This window comes from Artibeus jamaicensis, unplaced genomic scaffold, assembly GCF_021234435.1.
Source record: "Artibeus jamaicensis isolate MK-2021 breed Jamaican fruit bat unplaced genomic scaffold, CSHL_Jam_final scaffold_537, whole genome shotgun sequence".
NCBI classification, from domain to species: domain Eukaryota; kingdom Metazoa; phylum Chordata; class Mammalia; order Chiroptera; family Phyllostomidae; genus Artibeus; species Artibeus jamaicensis.
In genome coordinates this window covers 20296669-20321873 of record NW_026522047.1, presented here as the reverse complement: position 1 = coordinate 20321873, position 25205 = coordinate 20296669, and the positions used below count along the sequence as shown (strand labels likewise).

At 38.5% G+C, this 25205-nt stretch overlaps 1 protein-coding gene across 1 annotated transcript in view; it reads left to right on the top strand.

Annotated features, from left to right (window-relative positions):
- The window catches only part of LRBA (LPS responsive beige-like anchor protein), a 526673-nt gene that overhangs the window by 179764 nt on the left and 321704 nt on the right, over positions 1 to 25205 (top strand). The window contains exon 36 of the mRNA XM_037141420.2: positions 15699 to 15807. Within this exon, the coding sequence (XP_036997315.2) occupies positions 15699 to 15807 (109 nt within the window). The remainder of the gene's footprint in view (positions 1 to 15698; positions 15808 to 25205) is intronic.

Genomic DNA, 25205 nt, shown 5'->3' with positions numbered 1-25205 from the left:
CACTGAGCTACACCAGCCAGGGTCCAGCAGATGTTTTTTTGTGTATTTTAAACTCCCAATGCCAGCGTAGGCAGCTGTGGTCAGGGCAGGTTGCTCTATGAGCGTTACAGAATCTTACAACTTGACCTGTTTGACTTCTGTGCTATGAAGAATAGTGCATTGGACAAATACTAATCATCCTGTAAATTTTATATATTTAGGTAGTCCTATTTTTGTTCTTATATTCTGAAAAATCAGTGCCAGTTCTCTGTAAATCAAATTTTCATAGCTTAAAATGTCAAGGAGTTATATAAAATTGCCCATCTTTCTTTTTACATAATTTCTTAATGTTTCTTCTCAGTTATATTTTATCGACTAACCAGTTTTAAATTTTTGATGTTAAAATTCAAAAGACTGGGAAAATTAGTTTAAAGGTATCTATTTGTTAAAAATTTTAAGATACAGATTTTTATCTTGAATTTTGTACTTTGTTAATTACACAAGTAATTATAAAATGACCTGTAATTATAGTATTGGGTTTAGTTTATTAAAAATGGATTTTGAGAACACCCATAGTTTTCTAGGATTTTACTTATAAATCTGCTATTTTCACTCTTTTCCCATCCTTGAAAGGCATAGAAAGGACAGATTATCCTACATACTATTGGTTACATTGCTTTGATTACCCTCTGGGAATAGTTGGTATCTGCTCATTATAGCAGTAATTCAGACTGGTATCCAAATATGTAAATAGCCCTCATAAAAGACATAATGTTTCTAGTACTAATACACTTATATGTCTCTTCAGTATTCAACTGCTTTAGGTTGCACTACTGCTTTCTGAGCATTCATTTAGTAGCTCTAGCATTTTCCTTCACTCTAAATATCATAGCTTCCTAATAAATGTCTGGAATAAGTGAGTAGAAGAAGGAATGGAAGGGAAAGTGAAGGAGGAGAGGGAGAGAAACAGGGCATTTATTCTGACCCCCTTGGCCATTATCTGGGTTATATTTTGGCAAAAGACAAAGGTATTTGTAGCATGTAAACAGTGTAGCTAGGATGTAGTTGTATGTGAACCAACCAAAGATGAAATCTGAATTAAACTAGATTATATCTCTTGGGCACTCTAGAGTGTTTCTTAAAGAATCATATGCTTTCTGGTTAAATTTAAAAAATTATTTTTACAGTTAGATAATGTACAGGAAAATGTTAATTAAATCTGATATATGGTTGTTTGGATACGATGTAATTTTGGGGGTGGGGTAGGAAGTCATTGTTTCAAAGATTTGTTGAGAGTTGACTTTCACCTCTCTTTACTCTTAACCTTGGATTGGATTGATATCAAAGCTTATGTGGGTTATTTAGGAAGAGATATGTGCTATTCTTTCTTTTTAAAAATTAGACTATTTAATTAATGTTTAGTGTTCAAGAGGACTAGCATTTTCTCCTGTTAGTTATAATAAACATTTTTTATTTTCTTTCTGTGTTTGGCTTTAAATCAATCTTTTCACTTTTAATTTTCTAGCTTGATCTCAGTTGTCTATGGTGACTCCTCAGTGTTCTGATGTAAAACAATGGTGCTGCCTTTAAGTTGTGCTTCTACTCCTTAAAAATTGTAGGTTTCAGTGCTTTAAGTGCAGGATTTCTTGTGTAACCTTTCTTAGCAAAGCCAGAGTAACTTTTGGGAAAAGGTAGTGTGGATTCAGCCTGCCTGTAGAATGTGCTCACGTGTGTGTGTGTGTGTGTGTGTGTGTGTGTGTGTGTGTACATGCACAGAACTTTGATAGCCTCACACGTTTTTGAAAATAACAACAGCTTATATATAAGTGAAATAATTTACTATGTTAAATGAAAATGATTACAGAAAAAACAGTCAAGTTAGGGGTTGGAGAAAGAAAGAAAGCTGAACTTCGAGAACAGTTAGCTGAAAACCAGAGGACAGCAGAGTCTCCGCGTTCATTCGGGAAACATTTACTCACATCAGCTGTTTCGGGCATTGGGTATTCTCGAAAGGACAGAATAGTTCTCACTCTCACACAGGGTATTTAAATTGTCATAGACAGTGAAGAAGTAAGAGTTTATATTATGTTAGAAGGTGATAAATGCTATGAGAAAAACAGGAGAAATCTCAGGAGATGCAGTGTAGGGCTGCGGATGTTGTCGTTTAAATAAGGTGGTCAGGGTAGAGATCTAAAAGGATGAGTTCCTCTGAAATGCTGAGCAAATGCTACCAACAGCGCAGAGACGAGGCAGTCACAGGAAACAGGAAGAGGGTCTGGCAGAGCAGTCCTGAGCTGGATGCCCGTTTGGGGGGTAACCAGAGCCACTTCCCTCCACGTTCTTTGTTTTCTGCGTGAAACTCTCTCATCTCCCTCTTTATATACACACATTCCTGAGAATAAATTCTTTCACAGTTCTAAGAAGTTTTTTTCCTGTAGAACATGCTAACTTTCAAACACTAGCCTCACTGCAACTGTGAGTTACTGTTTTACAACATGCAGCTAAGGGTTATTGAGCAAAATAAGTGTAGGAAAAGAATTCGATGCCAGACTGTGTGACATTTGTGTTAAATTTAAAATTTATATTAAATTACTAAGCACTTACATTTTCAGGAAGAAATAACTTTGTGGAATGTTTGCTATGTCCATTGCAGTTGTGGTGAAATGCGTAGACACATCGTAGTCTCCCTGGTAAAGGATGTTGGCTTCCACCAGAAGTCAGTACTGCCTGGTGTAGTTCTAAACTGAGAAAGATCCAGATTTGTTTTAAATTTGTGTGCACTGGCCCAACTCAGTCTCCTCTTCACCGTTTGTCTTCCCGAGACCCAGGGCAGTGCACAGGTGATGTGTTGTGGGGTTGCGCACCTGCAGCCTGTGTGATTTTGAGAGTCAGTGTCACCCCAATACATTTTGTAGAAAGAAAAACATAAATTGGTATGCAGCCTGCTAAAGATTTTTGGAAACTGTTTTTTAATACTCTTTATTTGGTTACTGGTCTTTGTCAGCCTTCAGGCTTGTGCATTCTTTGGTTAGATCCTTTGTGTCTGTTACTCTAAGTTGTCACAGAGAGCTTTGCATCAGAAAGGAGCAGAAGGATACCAATTTAAGGATTTTTAGGATCCTGAATTAAGGCATATGCCATGTATATTTTAGGGGAGGGAGCAAGAAAGACATCAGCAAGGAGGCAGTTACATAGAGAGTTAGGTAATATTCTGCAAAATAAGACTAAAACTATATTAATAAATGGATACAGTGTGAGAGGTTAGGTTTCAGTAGTTGTCATATTACTGAAGGAAGACTTCAGAAACATTTTTTCCCCTCTCAGATTTGGCTTCTGACTGCTCTGTGAAGTTAATTCTAAAGAAATTACATTGTTAGAAGGATTGCCAATTCAGGAATGTGGCTTTCATATTCTGAGCTGTTTGGGTGCAGAAAGGTGGTAACTTTCCTTTCCCATCAATGGTGAAGATGTTTAGTAGAGAAATTTGACAGTTGCTGCTGATGGGGGTCAGAGAAAGCCCAGGAAACAGAGCAGTAATATTGGAAAACTCTTGGTGAAGATGCGTGGATGTGCTTACCCAAGGTCTAGACTAGTATAATCAGATGTGGACGATGGGCTGTAATGTAGTTATGGGAGGTGGTTGTCATCATTACTGTTATTTATGGAGCCTCCAGCGCGAATCTTTTCCAGTTGGTCACTTGATAGGGCTGTTTGTTTCCGAAGGCTGACACAAGCATTTTTTCTACTCCTTGCACTGCCGATATAAATTATCCATAATTTTTCTTCTTAATATTAAAATATGTGAATTATTTTGTGTTCTGCGTTTAGAGATATAATTTAATGTAGAGTAAACCTAATATGTGGAGACTGCTTATTATACTTAAAACTGTAGTTGGAAAGAAGAGTTTGCACAACTGTTAGATAAATTACAGTTTAAATACTGATTAATTTGTATATTCAGGAAAATATGCATGTAGATGTAAAAATTAAAATATTCATTTAGATATCTTATTTATATATTTTTATAATGAAAAGAAAATTCATATTTGTATTTTTTTGAAATAAATAGGAAGTGTGTAGCCCGGGCCTTCTGAAATACTGGATTTAGAAGCATTTTTAAATTATGAAGAAAAAACTACATGTGCTTCCTCTCTTCTTTGGAAGTATAATATTAAATACTTCATATATGCCCTAATGAAGTTTATAATATTCTTTTAGATGAGATTAGATAGCAATATTTTGTTTTATGCAGTGAAAATATCTCAAATGTCTGATATAGTTATGTATAGCTTAAAAGCTAGAGTTTTGCTTTGAATCGTGTAAATTTAGATACTTGAGACTATTTACTTTGGAGCATTGCCACAAATTATCCATTTATCAGATAATGACTGAACACATCCCGCCTGAATAGTGCCCTTAGGTGCTGTGGTGGATTAAAAAAGAATAAGTCAAATGTATCTTTTCTCAATTAGTTGTGGCCTGATAGGAAAAATAGGGAAATATGCCTAGCAATCAAATATAATTTTTTAAATATTTTATTGATTATGTCATTACAGTTGTTCTATTCCCCCCACCTTGTACACCCCTCCCCCACCATTCCCTCCCTTTTCTTTTATGTCCATGTGTCACAAGTTCTTTAGCTTCTGTATTTTCCAAACTATTCTTGCCCTCCCCCCTATCTATTTTCTGCCTACCATCTATGCTACTTATTCTCTGTACCTTCTCCCGCCTTCTCCTCCTCCCACTCCCCTGTTGCTAACCCTCCATGTGATCTCCATTTCTATGGTTCCACTCCTGATCTAGCTGTCCTCTTAGATTGCTTTGGTTTTAGGTGTGGTTCTTAATAACTGTGACTTTGCTGTCCTTTTCACTGTTCATATTTTTTATCTTTTTCTTAGGTAAGTCCCCTTAATATTCTGTATACTAAGGGCTTGGTGATGGTGAACTCCTTGAATTTGATCTTATCTGAGAAGCACTTTATCTGTCCTTCCATTCTAAATGAAAGCTTTGCTGGATAGAGCAATCTTGGATGTAGGTCTTTGGATTTCATGACTTGGAATACCTCTTTCCAGCCCCTTCTTGCCTGTAAGGTCTGTTTTGAGAACTCAGCTGACAGTCTGATGGGAACTCCTTTGTAGGTGACTGTCCCCTTATCTCTTGCTGCTTGTAGGATTCTCTCCTTCATTTTAATCTTGGCTAATGTAATGATGAAGTGCCTTGGTGTGTTCCTTCTTGGGTCCAAGTTCTTTGGGACTCTCTGAGCTTCCTGGATTTCCTGGAAGTCTATTTCCTTTGTCAGATTGGGGGAATTCTCCTCTATTATTTGTTCAAATAAGTTTTCCACCCGTGGCTGTTCCTCTTCCCCTTCTGGTACCCCTATAATTCGAATGTTGGAACGTTTAAAGATGTCCTGGAGGTTCCTAAGCCTCCCCTCATTTTCTGAATTCTTGTTTCTTCATTCTTTCCTGTTTGGTCATTTATTTTCTTCCTTCTGGTCCACTCCTTTGATTTGAGTCCCAGTTTTCTTTCCATTACTGTTGGTTTCCTGTGCACTTCCCTTCATTTTAATTAGTTTAGTTTTCATTTATTCTATTTATTCTATTACTCTAATTTGTGACTAAAATCAACCAGTTCTGTGAGCATCCTGATCACCAGTGTTTTAAACTGTGCATCTTAGAGGTTGGCTATCTCTTGGTCACTTAGATATATTGGCTCTGGGGCTTTTAGCTGTTCTTGAGCCATAATGTTTTGCTCTGTTTGCACCTGTTACATATGAGGGGCGGAGCCTTAGGTGTTCACCAGGGTGGGGTGACCCAGGTTGCTGGGTTTGTAACACTGTATGTGGGGGCAGGGTCAGAGAGGGGCAGTGGCGTTTGTTCTGCTCTCTTTAGGATTTCGGTCCCCTCTGCTGCTTCCCACAGGCACACCAGGCCCCCCTGGTGCCAGCTCCTGGGTGTGTGGGCCTGTGTACCCTCCAGGACCCTGTGGGTCTCTCCAACAAACTGTGAGCCTGGGAGCCTCTCCTGGCACCTCAACTCTGAAAGTCTTTCCAATTGGTGATTTTAGGTTCTAATTCCTGTCGCTGGGACCCTAGCCTGAGTGGTCTGTCTCACTGCTCGCTCCTTTGCTTCTTTGCCTGGTTTATCTGCCTGGGAATATGTGACCGTGGTCAGCCACCCACATTGTGCCCTCACTGGGTCCGCCAGCCGCCACTCCACATGTGGGTTCTGCCAACCACCGCCTGTGCTCGTGGGTCGGTCTGGCTGATCTTTCCTGCCCGACGTCGCTCTGCTAGTCCCTGACTCCACCCCTCTTATGGGTCCTGTCTGGCTGAATGGTTCGTTGTTGTTGGACTTATGTACAGTTCAATTTTCTGTGTTTTGGCTGCGTTTTTGTTACTAACACTTTGTTGTCTTTAAACTTGGTTGTGCGGGGAGACAGAGTGTTTCCACCTATGCCTCCATCTTGGCCAGAAGTTCCCATCCAAATATAATTTTTATGATACTGAATAAACACATAATACATGCTGTATACACAATAAGCATTTGGTAAAGATTGACATAAAGCGAGGTCTTTGTAGTACAAAATTGCAGAATATTTCTTAATGGGAAAGAAGATTAAGTTGGATCTTAAGGAGAGTAACATTTTGGCCATAGGGACAGGACAGAAGAAGAGAGCAGGGTGGTTCGGGCGCTCAGTTTCCGTCATTCACGTAGTGTCGCGTGTGGCCAGGCGCGGCTCTGGAGGATGTTGTGGCTGCTGAGGAGATGCTCCTGTCCTGGAGAAGAGGACAAACGATTAACAAGTCAATGAACAAATGAGATGATCCAGATAGTGATTCAGGTTTAGAAGAAAACAGCAGGATGGGATGAGAGTGAGGAGAGGGAAACTTGCAGGGAGTCCAATATACAGTGTTCGGAGAAGTGTTGTGAAGTTGAATTGCTTTGAATGGAGAGAAGTTGTAGCCAGTTTGGGATAGGTCACAGTGTTTTAAGGTGAAGAGGTAGAAAGAACAAAGTCCTTGAGGAGGCAATGATTCTGGTATGTTGTTGAACCAAATAAAAGGCCAGAGTGTCTGGAGCAAAACGAGTGAGGGAGAGCATGAGTTGTGGAATGTCAGAGGGATTCGGGTGAATCAGATCCCACTCTGGGCTCTGTAAGCTGTGGTGAGAGATTTGGATTTAATCTCGTTCAGTAAGGATACATTTCAGTTTTAAGCAGAGGAGTGGGATGGTATGACATACGGTTTTCTGTCTTGTTTGTGTTTGTGGCATTTAACTAAGTGTTTATGTTTAAAATTTTAATTATTTTAAACTGGCGAAATATGCAACCTTAACTATTTGAATGCGTGTGGTTAAGTGGCATTAAGTACATTCACGTTGTCTTGCGCTCATCATCACCATACACCTCCAGAACTCATTTCATCTTGGAAAACTGAAACTTACTACCTATTAAATAATTGCCCATTCCTTACCCCTCCCCCCCAGCGCCTGGCAGTTAGCACTGTACACCCCCTCTCTATGAACTTGACTGCTCCAGGTACTTCACATTAGTGGGGTCGTCCAGTATTTGTCCTTTGGTGTCTGTCTGGCTTTTTTTTTTGACTTGAGCATCATGTCTTCAATTTTCATTCATATTGTCAGACATCAGAATTGTCATAGGCACAGAATTGGCTCTGGGATGACAACATTTAAAGGTAATGAATGCAGAATAGGAGGCAGTAGGAAAAAGGAGACAGTGGAGAAGCAGCTCCTGCGTAGGAGGAAATCCAGGCAAGTTTTATTTCATGTTGAAGAAGCTAAGAGAAGAAGAGAATGGAGTATTTGAGGAGCTGTATAGTTGTTATTACAATTACCCCACTGTTTGCTTGTAGTCTTAACCTCTTATATTAGATTGTAAACTCCCTGTGGATAGTTGTATGCATCTTTGTATTCCTCACATATAGTAGTCTAGAATTGCTTGGCATGAGCTCAGGTTAAAATTTATTTTCCTTAAAAGCACTGCTGGGCCTCCAGCAGTGATCAGGCACTGTTCTGTGGTCTGGGGAATATGAGGATAAATTACACAAGGTTGATGCAGTCTGGAATGGAAGACAGATTTGTAAATACATAATTGACATGGTGTCAGACAGAATGATACAATGTAGTAAGTACCACAAAAAAGGCACATGCACCTTGGTAGGAGATTAGTTCTGTGGAGGGAAACAGATGTAGGATCAGAAAAGATTTTACTTAGTTGACTTTCGAGTTTTGCTTTGAAGGATAAATAAGATAGGCGAGATGGAATTAGAAATGAGGTCATTCCTGGCTAAGAGACTAGTAGGAACAGATGCAAAGAGGTGCAAAAGTAGAGTGTAATGTTTGAGAAAACAGTCTTAGAGTATAAAAGAGTAGCAAGAAGGAGCCTGGTTTCTAAGGCACCCACAATTGTTCACTCTCTTCTGTCGATCATGGGAATGTAGTTAACTTGCTTAAAAGTCTGCAGTCTAAGATTTTCATTTCAGAAAAATGACCCTGTGGAGCACTGGCTAGACTGATAAGACTATTAGAAAGAAGTTTGATTGGAGGCTGTTGTAGTAATTGAAGCCATGATGCTGAGTGCGTACGGGGAACTGGAAAAGACACAAACAGCTTTTAGATTATTACAGAGGAAGAATGGACAGCACTTAGTCTATTAGATGTTGAAGAAGTAAGATCAAATATGACTCATTTGTAGCTTCAGTAACTGGATAAATAGCAGTGATTTTCTTAGGTCCAGAAGGGAAAATGAATGATCTCTGAATGAGGGACCAGTTTAATAAATTATGGCACATTCCAGCCACAGAAATCCTCTGTATGATAATGGTTCGACATTAAGTAAAATGAACAGGTTTGTCTACTATGACTTATTCATCCTATACCAATGCATTAATACAAGTGTTAAAAGTATTTTACATACACATACATATATACACATATACATAATTGTGTGTATGTACATATGTACACAGATACCATATATGTTGCTATAAGTTTAGAAAAATGTAGAGTTAGGAACATAAACTGTTAATGGTGGTGGCTTATTTTTAAAAATAAAATGGGGGTTGGTAGCTTTCAATTGTTGCTTTATTATTGAAATATTGCATGATTTTCTTTACAGTATGTTACTTTTATACTAAAGCACTAAAGTAAAGAATAAAACATCAAGACAGTATTATTTGTTGATTGATTGATCTATCTATATAGTAAATGTCTGTCTTGAAAATTAAATGATAGGACAGGGTGTTTGGCTCTGTTCAAAATACAGCACATTTTTTCTCTTCATAACTTTGTTCAAAGTAATGTCTGCAGTGACCTTTCCTCTTCTATTTTTTTTTCATGGAGGAGCTAGCTCAGAGTGATCTTTGTTTCTAGAGAACTATCGATGGCACATGTATTTTATATTGTGGTTATACTTGTATTACACATCTATTGGTGCCTAACACGTTACCACAAAAGTGGAAGCTTAAACACACACATTTACTCTCTTGCAATGCCTGTGTGTCAGGTGTCTGGCATAGCTCAGCTGGATCCTCTACTTAGATTTTCGCAAGTCTGCAGTGAAGGTGTTGGCCAAACTGTGTTTCTTTCCTGAGCTTGGAGTCCTCTTTTCATTTCACATGGTTGTTGGCAGAATTCAGTTCCTTTCATTTGCAGGGCTGAGGTTCCTATTTTCTAGTTGGCTGTGACCAGGGTTTGATCTCAGCTCCTAGAGGCTGCCCTTAGCTCCTTGTCATGTGGCTGTCTTACAATGTGGCAGCTTACTTTTTCAAGGCTGGCAGAAGAATCTCTTCAATCTGCTAAGGCAGAGCCTTGTAATGTGTCATCTTTGTTGTGCCAAAGTAACCTAATTAAGGAATGACTGTCTCCTTGCCTTTGCTATACCAGGTCTGTCTGGAAAAAGTCCAGCCATTGTTAATATAATGAGAATGGTTTGTACAACGTCATTGTAACCTGGCAGCCAAGGAGAGTGGACTGGAATGCACATGTGTGAACAATGACATCTTCATTGTATTAATCAGTGGGAGAGGTAGTTGCTCTTGAGGGAGCATGTGTACTGTGTGGCCATTGTATTCAAAATGACTGAGTGAGTAGAGCAACAAATCTGCATGAAGTTGTATGTTAAGCTTGAATATTCCTATGCAGAAACTATTCAGATAATTCAGAAGGGCACAGCTTTGGGCAGCTGGTGACTAGTAGCTTCATCATGACAATGTCCACTTATGCATCATGTCTTGTGCAGTTTTTTTGCAAAACATCAAGTCACCCAGGTGACTCAGCCCCACTACAGCTCAGGTTTGCTGTCCTGCGACTTCTGGCTTTTCCCCAAACTAGAATCACCTTTGAAAGGAAAGAGATTTCAGACTGTCAGTGAGATTCAGGGCACCCGGTCTCATCGACAATAGGACAGGGCAGCTGGTGGTGATTGGGAGAACCTTGTGAGGTCCCAAGGTGCCCAAGTTGAAAGTGACTGAAGTGTCCTTGTCCTGTGTGCAATGTTTCTTGTATCTTCTTCAGTAATACCTTTGTTTTTCATATTACATGGCTGGATACCTTCTGGACAGACTTCGTATGTTCTATTCGTAGAAGCAAGTCCCAGAATCTGCCCAGGTCAAACTCAATGGGGTAGAATATATAAGACCTTGCCTAATTGGAGGTCACCTTATAGTGTGTCCACCATAGCATTTGTGTTAATGTTTAAAGCTGGACAGGACCTCATAGTAATCTCTTACTCCCCAACTACACTGTAAGGAAAGCTTGTCTCTAGTGCTTTGTCTTGTCTTCATAGTAACATAGTAGCTGTTTAACAAGTATTTGACAAATATTCAAAAGACAGAGGGAATTGTGGAGAAATATTTTAAAGTATTCAGAAGACTTTTTCAGTTATAATGTGGATGAAATGATTAAGGTTTGATTTTTAGGACATTGCCTGTGCAGTAGAGAGCATGAGTTCAGTCTGGAAATATCACAGAGGAAATATAATATTTGCTGATTGATTAGGAGCCTGGAGGAAGCTGGTAGAGGAGAGGGAGGAGACTAGAATAACTTTGAGGTTGGTTGTTTGGGGACTGGGAACATGGCGTGCCATTGACTAATCAATTCAATTAATGTTTGAGTACTGTGAGGCAGTGTATTGACGTTAAATTCACGATGTGGTTTTTGGTCTCCAGAGAGAAACTAAGAAGCACACACCAGTATTTCACATCTGCACTTGTGAAAACCCTCGCCTTCTCTATCTGTCGAGTCATAGGAAGTTATTCATTACCATTTTAAAAATTGCACTAGGGATTGTTTTTATCTGTGATGCCTGAATGTGTACTGTTTAATAGCCTTTGAAAAATACTTTGCTGATGTTGCCCAAAATCATAGGTGAGACATTGCATTGTCTTGTAGACTGGAGACATTTGGAAAATAGGGGCCATCTCAAAATCTCTTCGCACAGTGTTCTGTTTTCTTATTTTCTTCTAGGTTACTTCTGCGGCGTCACAGAACCTATTTTGTATGATTTCCTTTGAAATTCATTACAGATTTCTTAGTGACCCCACATTCTGCCTGTTCTTCTATACATTCTATGTTTACCTGAAAGGAATTTGACTTTTCATTTAGTGGATGTGGTATTATACATGTATATATGTCAATTAGATCAAGTTTGTATCATATTGTTAAAAATATTCTGTAGCTTTATACTTTAATACCTGATCAGAAGCCCTATTCTTAGGAACATGCAAATGTAAAAATCTCAAAATTCTGAATATCTGTATCTGTGATTTACCCATCTCACTTGAAGTGCTTATCTATTTCTCATTTTGCTTCTGAGAGCCAGTTTTGTTTATGTTAATAACAGTGCAGTAGTCCCTCTCTACCCATGGTTTTGCTTTCCATCATTTCAGTTACCCATGGTCAACCATGGTCCAAAAGTAACCAGAAAATTCCAGATGCATACCATTCATCAGTTTAAATTGTGTGTCATTATGAGTAGTGTGATGAAATCTTCCATGGCCTGCTTTGCCCCACCCTTGTGAATCCTCCCTTTCCTTGGCGTAATGTCAACCAAAGGTTGTCACCACCAATTCAGTGCCAACAGGAGTTCCCAGTTTGGGGTGCAGTCAAGGGGAGAGACTTTATTCAGTGCAAACAGCTCAATTGTGAAACAGCTGAGCTGTGGATTAGCTTGCTTGTGGTTTCAGCGCAGTTGTGGAACAGAGTGGCCGTGAGAGAGCTCATGACTGACAGAGCTCAATTATCGTACCGCGTGACTGTGGAGCAGCCTGGGCGAGGTGGCTCCCCTGTCACAGCTGTGCTCTGGCAACACAATTCCGCTGGGCTCCAGTGTGACAGCTCTATGGAGACAAAGGGAGGCTGCTTTGAAAATTATTAATTGTGCTGTTACACTGGTCCCATTTTTTGTCTCCCCTTTATTCCTCTCTGCCTTGCACACCCCCTCCCACCCGTCCATGTTGGGTCATGCGTATAAGTTTTTTGGCTTCTCCATTTCCTGTACTGTTCTTAACCTCCCCCTGTCTATTTTGTACCTACCAATTATATGTATTATTCCCTGTACCTTTTCCCCCATTCCTGCTGATAACTCTCCATGTGATCTCCCTTTCCGTGATTCTGTTCCTGTTCTGGTTGTTTGCTTAGTTAGTTTTTTTTTTTAGGTTCACTTGTTGATAGTTGTGGTTTGTTGTCATTGTACTCTTCATATTTTTGATCATCTTTGTCTTAGATAAGTCCCTTTAACATTTCATATAATAAGGGCTTGGTGATGATGAACTCCTTTAACTTGACCTTATCTGAGAAGCACTTTATCTTCCTTTCTGTTCTAAATGAAAGCTTTGCTGGATAGAGCAATCTTGGATGTAGGTCCTTGCCTTTCATGACTTTGAATACTTCTTTCCAACCCTTTCTTGCCTGCAAGGTTTCTTTTGAGAAATCTGCTGACAGTCTGACGGGAACTCTTTTGTAGGTAATTCTGTTCTTTCCTCTTGCTGCTTTTAAAATTATCTCCTTCTGTTTAATCTTGGGTAATGTAATTATGATGTGCCTTGGCGTGTTCCTCCTTGGGTCCAACTTCTTTGGGACTTTCTCAGTTTTCTCTACTTCCTAGAAGTCTATTTATTTCCTTTGCCAGATTAGGCAAGTTCTCCATCATTGTTTTTCAAATAAATTTTCAATTTCTTGCTCTTCCTCTTACCCTTCTTACACTCTTATGATTTGGGCATTGGAATGTTTAAAGTTGTCCCAGAGGTTCCCATGCCTATCCTCACTTGTTTGAATTCTTGTTTCTTCACTCCGTTGTGGTCGAATGTTTTTTTCTTCCTTCTGTTCCAAATCATTGATTTGAGTCCAGGTTTCCTTCCCATCACTCTTCCCTGTACATTTTCTTTTATTTCACTTCGCATAACTTTCACTTTTTCCTCTCTTTTGGGACCATACTCAGCCATTTCTGTGAACACCCTGATTACCAGTGTTTTGAACCGTGCATTTTTTGAAGAGAACTTTTTCTCAATTGTGTTCAAATATTGCTCTTTTCTAATTATCTCTCAATTGTTTATTCACACCACATACATATGTTAGACTTTTTACCATGTCTTATGTCTATTAAGTGTTTTGTCAGACTTTCCTCATTGTTTTACTACACTTCTGTATAGTTGTTCCCAAGCCCTTTTTCAGTTAGGTCGTTCTTCTTCAGTTGAGTTTCATATGCTTGTAAATCTATTACTAATTCCGTGTTTGTTTTGTTCAGTATAGTTTCAAATATTTACTGGAATTCTTTTTTATGGAATCTGTTTTTAACTATAACTACATTAATTACAGTGTTCAGATATGAAACTTTAGTGTCTTGATTTTCTGTGAGTTGGTTTCTGCTTGTTTTTTATTCATTTGATGTTATATCTGTTAATTTGTGATCGGATGTTGGAAAGTGTTTTTAATATTGCAAGGGTAAGTGTAAGTCTCTGGATGATGATATCTTTCCCTTGGGAGGACTTCCTTCTGATTTTTGATTAGTAGTTAGACTAGGTACTGATGATGTTAATTGAGGACTGAGGTGATGGAGTCAAAACTGCAGCTTTAAAAATCTTGGTGAGAGTGTGTCCAAAAGCAAACTTTTAGTTTGCTGACTCCTAGCATGCAACCCCTACAAGGTTTTATGAAAATCTGGGTATTTACTGTGTCCCTTGTGCATTGATTTCTGGGTTCTTTTCTCCTTACCCTGTGAAAGTCTGACTTTTTTTAAAGCTTTTTTGTTTAGCTGGTTAAACCGAGTATAAATCACCGTAATGTTGTTTGAGGATTTGTTTTAATGGTATATTTGAGGCCTGGTCTATTTCTTTTTTCATAAGGTATATCTGGGTTACTTCTGTAAGCCTGGATAGTCTACTAAGACCCATATACCTAATGGGTTATAAGGCTATTAAATTAAATTGTTTTGTCCCAGCTCTGTAAGACTGAACACAGTTCAGCTTAGCTTCTCTCTTCCCGCCTGTGAATAACAAATGCGTCAATAGGAAAAGTTAGGCATGTTTCCTTTTCTAGGATCTTGGCTCCTTAAATCTTGGCTGCCTTGGAAACTCTACAATATCTTTAAAGAGATTGAAACATAGCCCTGGCTTGTGTGGCTTAGTGGATTGAGCGTTGGCCTGTGAACCAAAAGGGTCTCTGGTTTGATTCCCAGTCAGGGCACATGCCTGGGTTGCAGGCCACGTAGCCAATGTGGAGCGTGTTAGAGGCAACCACACACTGATGTTTCTCTCCCCGCTTCCCCTCTCTTAAAAAAAGATTGAAACATAAATTTAATTAAACATTTTAGTTGCTTTTGTTGCATAGCTAGTTTCATAAAAGCTAATCTGCGCTTGCAAGAAAGATACTTTTTTGCTATTATATTCTTTAGTTATTTAGTGTGAAGTAATGGTACTTCTTTGGGTATGGTATCAGAAAAGAGAGGAAATACTCGTCCCTTCCCAAACATAGTAGGTAATCATATATAGTGTATGTGTGTAGATAGAGAGGCCTGTCCAGAAGTTTTCCAGCCATGTAATATGAAAAATAGAGACCTTGTGGAAGAAGATACAAGACACATTGTGCACAGGTCAATGATGCCTCAGTTCCCTTCAAAGTGGGCACCTTGGGACCTCACACACTTTTCCCATTCGCCATCAGCTGCCCCGTCATAGCTTCCTGAATCTCATGGACAGTTTGAGATTTCTCCCCTTCAAAGGTGATTTTAGTTTTGGGAAAAGGCAGAAGTCTCAGGGTGCCCAGTCTGGGCTGTAGTGGGGCAGAGTCACCCGGGTATTTGATGCTTTGACAAAAAGCTCTGCAACAGATGTGATGCATGAGTGGGGGCGTTGTTGTGACGAAGCTGCCAGTCAGCAGTTGCCCATGGCTGGAACCCTCCAAATCATCCGAGTAGTTTCTGTGGAGGAATGTTCAAGCTCAACATAAAACTAGATGTAGATTTGTTGCTCTGCTGTCTCAGTCATTTTGAATGTGACAGCCACACAGTACACACGCTCATTCAGTGGCCCCCACTGACTAGTGCAGTAAAGTCATCGCTGTTCACATGTGCACATTCCAGTCCACTCTCCTTGTCTGCCAAGTTACATCAATGTCACGCAAACTGTTCGTGTTATATTAACAACGACTGGACTTTTTCCTGACAGACCTCCTATTTACTGGATAATATTCATCTCTTTGTAGGTTGCTGAGCCAAACAATGAAGGACCATCTAGTAAGAGTAGCGAATGAAGCGGAATTTATCCTGAACCGGCAGCGAGCGGAGGATATTCACAGGCACGCAGAATTTGAGGTGGGTGAAATGTGTGGTTGGGTGAAGGAGTCACCACTGCGTGGGTGGAGTGGCAGTGCTCTGTGAGCAGGCACGCCGTCTAGAATCGCAGACCGACTTTGCGGGAGAGCCTGGGAAGATGGTGCGAGTCTCTGTGGCCCTCGACTCCAGTTCCTCTGCGTGTGACTTGCAGCAGCTCCTGTGTTTGTGGCCTGATCCTGACCTTGGGAGCTGCGTATTGAATCCTATAGTTTAGCAATAAAGTAAATTGGTGAAGGACTTTCGCCCCTTCCGGCAAGAAGACAGAGCTAGTTAACTGGAAAGAAAAACCCCTGTAGAAGAGGTAAGATCTTCTGTGTTTCTAGAGAGAAGCTGAACACAGTCATGATGTTCCTTTACCCTGAGATTTTGGAGCACTCTCATCTGTAGCAGAGGAAATGGGGGAACATGGAACTGGCTTCTCGGGTCCTTACAAGGGGGCTGAGTGATGGACCCCTCCTGGGACCGTCGCTTATTTCAGCAGTGGTACCTGAACATGCAGAACAAATGCTAATTCATAGAGGAAGCTAAAGGTCTTGTAGCTATGTAAATTAGCAAATTTCAAACTGAAGGTAACATAGAAGATTCAATAAGAATATTTGCTATGAATTAGAAAAAAATAAAAAGCACCATAATGGGTACTTCCTTACATGTTAGGAGCAGGTAATTCAAATGTTACTGATATTTTCTGGCACATTAAAATAAAGATGAAAACTTCCCCAGTGCATTTTATACAGTCATCATAACATGAAAATGGTACTGGAAAAATAAAAGTCTGAAAGATCAATTTCATTTAAGAATATGGGTACAAAATTCTAAAACTTCAACCAACATACTCCAACAATCTATTAAAAGAATTGTACAATGTGACTGCTTAGAATTTATTAATGGAATTCAAAGATGATTTAATATTAAGATTTCTACATTGAAAGTAAATTCAAAACAAATCAAAATAGAAACAGTGTGTGAAGATACCAGTGCATGGAGGAAAGAAGTATATAATTTCAGCAACAGCCTCAATAAAACTGAAAAAAAGTATGTAAGAAAATAATTTGAATATGATCCAGACTGTTTACTAAAAATCATTTTAAATGGTTAAAGCCATTTCTATTAATATTAGGAAAAAATGTTATCTGCTGTCATTATTTAACTCTACTTTGATGTTCTTGTAAGTGCAAGATAATATAAATTCTAGAAAAGAAAATATAGCGTTACTTTTTGATAATGCAATAATCTAGAATAGTGATGTTCAACCTTTTCATCTCATGGCACACATAAATTAATCACTAAAATTCTGTGGCACATCAAAAATATTTTTTGCTTGTCTGACAAAAATCAAGATTTTATTTTGATTCATTCACATTGAACAGATATTGTGTTGGGTGTTTTTTTTTTTTAATTTGACAATCTAAGGGAAAAGAGGTCAATGTCTCTGGCTCAGTAGTTAGGTACTGCATGTTTTAAAAATTCTCTCGGCACACAACTTGAAAATCGCTGATCTGTGAAAATCTAAGACATTTTTGAACATTTTTCTACTGGAATTAATAGGGACTTTGGTAAGATTACTGGATACATGATAAATATGGAAAAATTAATAGCTTTTCTTTTGACTAGCAAGCTGTAGCTAGGTAAAAATAGAAGCAGAAATAGAGTCTGTTTATAGTTAAGACAAAAATATTTGGGGTCAAATTCTATAAGAAATGCACAGGTAGTATTTGGGACAAAACTATAAAATCTTATTAATACAAAACAAAATTTATATTACTGAAAAATTATTCCATGCCGGGCATTGTATTTTGTTCATTCGGTATGTGTCTGTGTGTGATAGAGGAAAGGAGAGGCAGAGAGGGGGAGGGAGGGGAGAGAGAGGAAGAGGTAGAGAAAGAGAGGGGAGGGAGAGAATGAGAATGAGTCAGTCTTACTCTGACATAGTCTGAGACTTACAGGAAAGTTGTGAGAGGAGCGCAAAAACTCTTGATCACCATTCTTCCAGGTTCTGTGATCTTATCGTCGGTTACCTTCTATCTCTTTTTGTTATTTTTCTGAACTTGAGTCAGAAGTCTTAATACCTTTTTATCTCTAATTATTTTAGTGAGAATTTCCTGTTTTAATCTTGTACAATTATCAAATCAGAATATTAAAATGGATACAATGCTATTAATCTGTGGAGCTTATTCATATTTCCCAATTGTCTCCATAGCATTCTTTGTCTTCAAAAAGAGAAAAAAATTTTTTAAAAGCTCATATATTTTTTAAAATTTTATTTATTTATCTTTAGAAGGGAAGGAAAGGAGAGAGGGAGAGAAATACCAATGTATGGTTGCTTCTGGTGCGTCCCCTGCTGGGAACTGGCCTGCAACCCAGGCATGTGCCCTGATGGGGAATTGAACCGCGATCTTTTTGTTCACAGGCCTGTGCTCAGTCCACTGAGCTACACCAGCCAAGGCAAAAAGAGAAAATTTTAATGTTACAGAAATGTTTGATTTTTTCAAATTAATATTTACACTTAATACAAGAGCATTAGCATACCATTCTATTAGAATAACAGTGGAGTAAATTGAAATTTAATTATCCCTTTCAGAAATGTTATATCTTAAAATAAATGCTTTAATATAGCCCTAAGGCTGTAGTATTTGCATTTGAAGATAAACAATACCAATGAAAATAATAGCCTAAAAACAGCATATACAAAAAAAGTCTTCCAGGTGGAGTAAGAATATAAGATGAAAGATCATGTAGCAAATATTTCAGAAAAATAGTTGGAAAATTGTAAAAAGGGAGCTGAGGCATATTATGAGAATTTTATAACCAAGAATTGAAAAGAGGAAAAATACTTTTTAAACAGTGTATCATGCAAGAGATTGAAGTGCTTCGAACCAGGCAGTTTATGTATTTGTTGTTCAGTTGAGGCATAATGGCGACTACAGCAGCTAATATCCTTTGAGTGCTTGTGTTCTGCTAGGAACCGTTAGTTGGAGTTTTTATGTGTTTTAACTAATTTAATTTTGACAATAAACCTCTGAGGTAGCCCTGTTACTGCATATCATTTTATAAGTGGGGAAACAGCATAAGGAGGAAATAGCCCAGAGTTACAACTAGAATTCGGATCTAGGCAATTTATCTCTTAATTTCTAATCTATGCTTTTGATTCACATTCATTAGATTTCTGTAAAGTGCATGAATAGGATTAATTTCTGGCATACAGTAGCTTTATTTTGAGCTACTTAATTTTATGCTTTATCTAGTACAGTTTTTCATGTCACTCTTTACCTTGCTTTGAGATTTATAGATATTGTGATATTATAAGGTATGATAATAAAATGCCTAAGTAAAAACAAGTTTTTCCAAAACATTTATTGTTTTGGAAAAACCTAAATTTTTAGTGGACAAACAGATTTGTTCAACTGTTCTACATGGGAATCACTTTTAAGAGAGCAAACATGTATTTTTAATGTACTAGTCTTATTTTGAAAGAAAGAATTTCCCTTGTTTATGCCATAAAGCCCAATTGATTGAAGCATGTTCATGTTTAATATATTTTTAACTATATTGCTCTTAAATCTTAAATAATACTCTACACAGGATGAAGCATATATTTTCCTAGACAGCTTATATTCTAAAGGTTATCTATATTCAGCCATGAATTTATGCTGTGAATTCTTTAATAATATATCTTTAATAATATATCTGAATTCTTTCTGAACTCTTCTGTTAACTACTTCCTCATGAAAAGAGGAGATGTTGTGTATTTAACATGCCCTTTGTGCTTGTGAGGTGGCTGACTTGTTTCATTTATTATCAAGGGGTTGATGCCAGTGTAGATCTGAAGTGCGCAGCCCTGGAGTTCATTGTGTGATTATCTCTGGAGTGGGATATCCTTGACTTCTTCCGCTTCTGATTTATGTAGAGGTTCCTTGGGTGTCATGACATCATGGATTAGGTGTACATCCTAACCTTATTTTTTAATCTTACAGCTGTAAACAGGGTGTTTATTAAAAAAATTATGTTGCGTATGACACTGGACCCTGTCTTGTAAATGTGGTATACACAATTCATGGCAATCTTTGTCTTATAAGATTTGTCCATCAAACTAGTTTATTTAAACTAATGTGATGTATCTGTAAAACATATGATCAAGATTATCACACGGTAATTTAAATTTTAAAGCGGCTAATTTTATGTGAATTTCACTTCGACATTATTTTAAAAAATATCTTTGAGTTTATGAATGTGGTGAGTATATTGAGTATTGCAAAAAACCTTAAAATAGTTTGTTTTACCCAAATTGGTAGATACTGTAATCCTGTTGGATTAGAAAATGAGGAGAAAAGCCATGTTGGAGGGAAAATTGAGAATAGTTTACAATACATTGAGGGTTTGACTTTTGGGGTACTGTGCATAGACATATTTGGTAACAATTTGGTGGTACAGATTCATTGCCTAGATAAGCTATATCTTGATATGAGTTATATTTTGATGTTAATTAGCCGATAGGTAGTTGTGATTATAGTGTCCCTGTGCTTGTGTCATGTATGTGGAGGAGAATAACATTACTAAGCTGTCTTAACCACGGGGTGTTACTGGATTCTTGGCCAAGTATTCAGTTGAACTAATGTATTTAACATTCCATTTATACACTTAAACTTTATTAGGTGTTTAGTAACTCCCAGTCATCCTACTAAGTTTCTCTGGAAGGCCTGGATTCCTATAACCAAGTAAATTGAAGCATACTCCCGTCACCCCCGAAGAAAATGAAATGCTCCACTCATACTGCCATGTGTAGCCCTTAACCCACGTTTGTCTCAAAAGTAGATCTCATCAGCCCTCCTGGCATGACTCAGTGGGTTGGGCATCCTGCAAAGCGAAAGTTCATGGCCGGATTCTGGTCAGGGCCCGTGCCTGGCTTGCAGGTCAGGTGCCTAGTTGTGGGGCATTCGAGGGGCAACTGACTTGCACATGATGTTTTTCTCCCTGTCTTTCTCCCTCTTACCCCCTCACACCAAAAATAAGTAACATCTTTAAAAAGAGTAGATCTCATCAGCTTGCAATGGATACTGAATCTACCACCAAACTAACCAATATATATTGGGTTTTCTTCTGTCCCATTAGCAGCCAATCTGATTGTTTGGTTTTTAGAGCCCTCCCCCCCCCCTTTCACTTCTCAAGACTCTGCTTGTTTGTCTTACCTTCTGTGAATCAGTTCTCCTTTTTTGTGGGAAAGCACAGGGACACGTCACAATATCTGTTATCTTTAAGCAAGTGAAAAACAAACTCGGCACCTTCTTTTGATTCCACTCTCTTGCCTCTCATTTTTCTGTCATTCTAGTAGTCTCTAAATTAGTTCCCTGCACTCGTGCATTCTCTCCCTTCCCTCTGAGCCTCCTCAGGGTGCTTGGGCTTCCTGGCAGTCAGACCTCTAACCCACTCCCCCATGAAACTTCTTTTTTTTAAAAATATATTTTATTAATTATGCCATTACAGTTCTATTTCCCCCTTCATTCCCCTCCACCCTGCACACCCCACCATTCCCCCCCTTTAGTTTATGACCACGTGTCTCAAGTTCCTTAGCTTCTATATTTCCCATACTATTCTTGCCCTGCCCCCTATGTATTTTCTACCTAACCATCTATGCTACTTATTTTCTGTACCTTCTCCCCCCTTCTCCTTCTCCCACTCCCCTGTTGCTAACCTTCCATGTGATCTTCATTTCTATGGTTTGTTCCTGATCTAGCTGTCCTCTTAGTTTGCTTTTGTTTTAGGTGTGGTTGTTGATAACTGTGAGTTTACTGTCCTTTCACTGTTCATCTTTTTTATCTTCTTTTTCTTAGATAAGTCCCTTTAACATTTCATATAATAAAGGCTTGGTGATGATGAACTCCTTGAATTTGATCTTATCTGAGAAGCACTTTATCTGTCCTTCCATTCTAAATGAAAGCTTTGCTGGATAGAGCAATCTTGTATATAGGTCTTTGGATTTCATGACTTGGAATACTTCTTTCCAGCCCCTAATTGCCTGTAAGGTCTCTTTTGAGAAATCAGCTGACAGTATGATGGGAACTCCTTTGTAGGTGACTGTCCCCTTATGTCTTGCTGCTTTTAGGATTCTCTCCTTCATTTTAATCTTGGCTAATGTAATGATGATGTGCCTTGGTGTGTACCTTCTTGGGTCCAAGTTCTTTGGGACTCTCTGAGCTTCCTGGATTTCCTGGAAGACTGTTTCCTTTGCCAGATTGGGGAAGTTCTCCTTAATTATTCAAATAAGTTTTCCACTGGTGGCTATTCCTCTTCCCCTTTTGGTACCCCTATAATTCGGATGTTGGAACGTTTAAAGATGTCCTGAAGGTCCCTAAGCCTCTCCTCATTTTTTTGAATTCTTTTTTCTTCATCCTTTTCTGTTTGATCATTTTTTTCCTCCTTCTGGTCCACTCCTTTGATATGAGTCCCAGTTTCCTTTCCATTACTATTTGTTTCCTGTGCATTTCCCTTCATTTCAATTAGTTTAGCCTTCATATGTTCCTCTAATTTGTGACTAAAATCAACCAGTTCTGTGAGCATCCAGATCACCAGTGTTTTGAACTGTGCATCTGAAAGTCTGGCATGTCTTCATCACTTAGATTTATGGGCTCTGGGGCTCTGAGTTGTTCTTGAGCCATGTTTTGATTTGTTTGTGTCTGTTAGGTATGAGGAGTGGAGCCTTAGTTGTTCACCAGGGCAGGGCCACCCAGGTCACTGGTTTGTGATGCTGTATGTGGGAGCAGGTCAGAGAGAGACAAAGGCGGTCCCCTCTGCCGCTTCTCCTCGCTGGGGCCTGCACGGTCTGTCTCACTGCTCGCTCTTTCACTGGTCTATCCGCGTGGAAATGTGTGACTGCAGTCAGCCCTCAGTAGGTCCGCCCGCTACTCCACACCTGGGATCTGCCCATGGCTGCTGGTGCACCTGGGTTGAGGGCCCAGGTCCCTTAGGTGGATCTTTCCTGCCTGACCCTGCTCTGCTGCTGCCTCTACCCCTCTTACTGGTTTGGCTGAAGGGTTCGTTGTTGTCAGACTTCCGTGTAGTTTAATTTTCTGTGGTTTGGCTGTGTTTTTGTTGCTAAAACTTCGTTGTTTTTAAAGTTGGTTGTGCAAGAAGGTTGTTTTTAAACTTGGTTGTGCGAGAAGGCACAGTGCTTCCACCTACACCTCCATCTTGGAGGAAGTCTCCTGTGAAACTTCTTGAGGTCACAGTGAGCTCAATATAACCAAGCCCAGTATTCATCTGCCTTTGTTTTCATTTTAGTAAATGTCACCTTACTATCTAATGCTGTTGGCTGCCCTTTCCTGTCTTGACTTTTATTGGAATCCCATTTTCTCTTTACTAAGCACCTTGTTGTTTCTTTTCTGGTGTCTTCTTATCACATATCCACAGTGCCTAGTGCATTGCCTTACACATAGTAGGTGCTCAGTAAATAATGGTTCAGTAAATGCATGCTAATTAGTCTACACATTTGGGTTATTTTTCTGATTAAAAGTGGGAATGCTAGTTCTCTGTGGAAATAGAAAGGGTTAAGTTAAGTGAGAAAGGCCATGGCAGAACTATTTTCTGCTCTATGACCTGCAAGAGTAATAGTTCACAATATTATTTCAAATTGCCATCCATGAGAGGTACTCTCAAATTACAGATTTCAGTTCCCCAATCCAAAAAGCACTGATTGTGCTTGAAATGAAGGAATAGGCAGTTTAAACTATAAAATACCATTTAGGACACTTTACATTAAAAAATTGCAAGGAGCGTTGTTGGCTGCAGTGTTTGAACTGCTCTCTGGTGTTTAAGGGTAACCAAAATTTGAAACAGTGTTAACAGGGTTAGAGCAGGAACATGGAGCTAGACAGCGTGTTCTGATTTTAGGTGCCACTGTTTATCAGTTGGAAAGTCTTAGGAGAAACTTAGTGAACCTCCCTTAGTCTTAGTTTTTGATGGCATGTTCCGATTTTAGGCGCCACTGTTTATCGGTTGGAAAGTCTTAGGAGAAACTTAGTGAACTTCCTTAGTTAGTTTCCCTTCTATAAGTGGATATAATGAAACCTTAATTAAAGCTGTATTGTGGGAGGTAAAATTTTATAATGTGTGTTAAAACATTTTAAACTGTATTAGTGATTGTTATTGTTCTTTTTGTGGCTGGTGTAGCCAAGTCAGCATCTTCATTTGAGAAATTTAAATTAAAGCTTTTCAGAGCAATGGTATGTTCCTTAGTTGTTTACATTTAAGTTAGTCATATGTTTTGAATAATTTTGGTCTTTTGTAGATGGTAACTTAAATTGAGAAACACAGGATTTCTCATACTCCTGTTCTTTATTTTTAGTTAATTTTTTTCATTTCTGTTTTAGCTTGTTTAGAATACAGATGGGCAATACATTTTATTATCAGACCTTTTTTTTAAGTTATTCATGATCATTTTTTTGAAAATGAATTTTCTAGTATTGTATTTGCTAAAGTATTTTACTAAAAGTTATTGAGGATTAAATAGTTGAAATAGTATTTGTGAGATGATTATAAGTAGCATCTGATTAATGACCTTTTTTTCTTGATCTCAAACTTTTAGATAAAACAATGTAAAGAAATTGAAACAGGGTAGATGACCAGTTCTGCCATCTACTAATAATTGTTTTCATAATTAAGTGTTTTTATTTAAATGATGGGAACCATTTTGGATGACTTTATAATTGTAGTTCACATATTCATCTCATGATTTCTTTCATCAAAGCCCGAAGAAGTGAATTACTGAAAAGATTAAAGTATGTTTGTTTGCTTTCTGTCAGAGCTCATATCCAGAGCCAACCATGAGAGAAGACCGGAATGATTTAGACACGTTTGCTTTGGAGACTCGTAACATATGCTTGCTGGGCAGAATTGAGTTATCTCTGCTCTGGAGAGTCAGTTATTGTAGCAGGAGCTGACAGAGATGAAGATAACGGAGGGAAATTCAATTACCTTTTAGTGTTTTCTTTCTAATAGGGTTCTTAATGTGAAAAAGATCCTCAGATGATGTGCTTCTGTTACTTGTGAGATCTGCCTTGATACCTGTTTCCAGAATACCGCGAACTTTGGTGCCAGGCCTTCAGTCGTGTGAAATGGGCAGCTTACTGCCGAGAGCGGTTTTGATCGAAAGGTCTTATTTTTATTTTGTGTCATTGGCTATCTTGTAATTATTGACTACCCTCTGTGGTTTTCTTTTAACAGGGTATATGTTATTTTAATATATTGGGAGTTATTTTTGTTTCCCTTTTGAGCAATCTCTCTGGAAGTACGTTTTAGCTTTTCAGTGTTGATAAACTTATATTCCTCTAATTATCATATATTAAAGCTGGGTAACCTTGTTAAGTGCTGGTGGAATTCCCACGCTT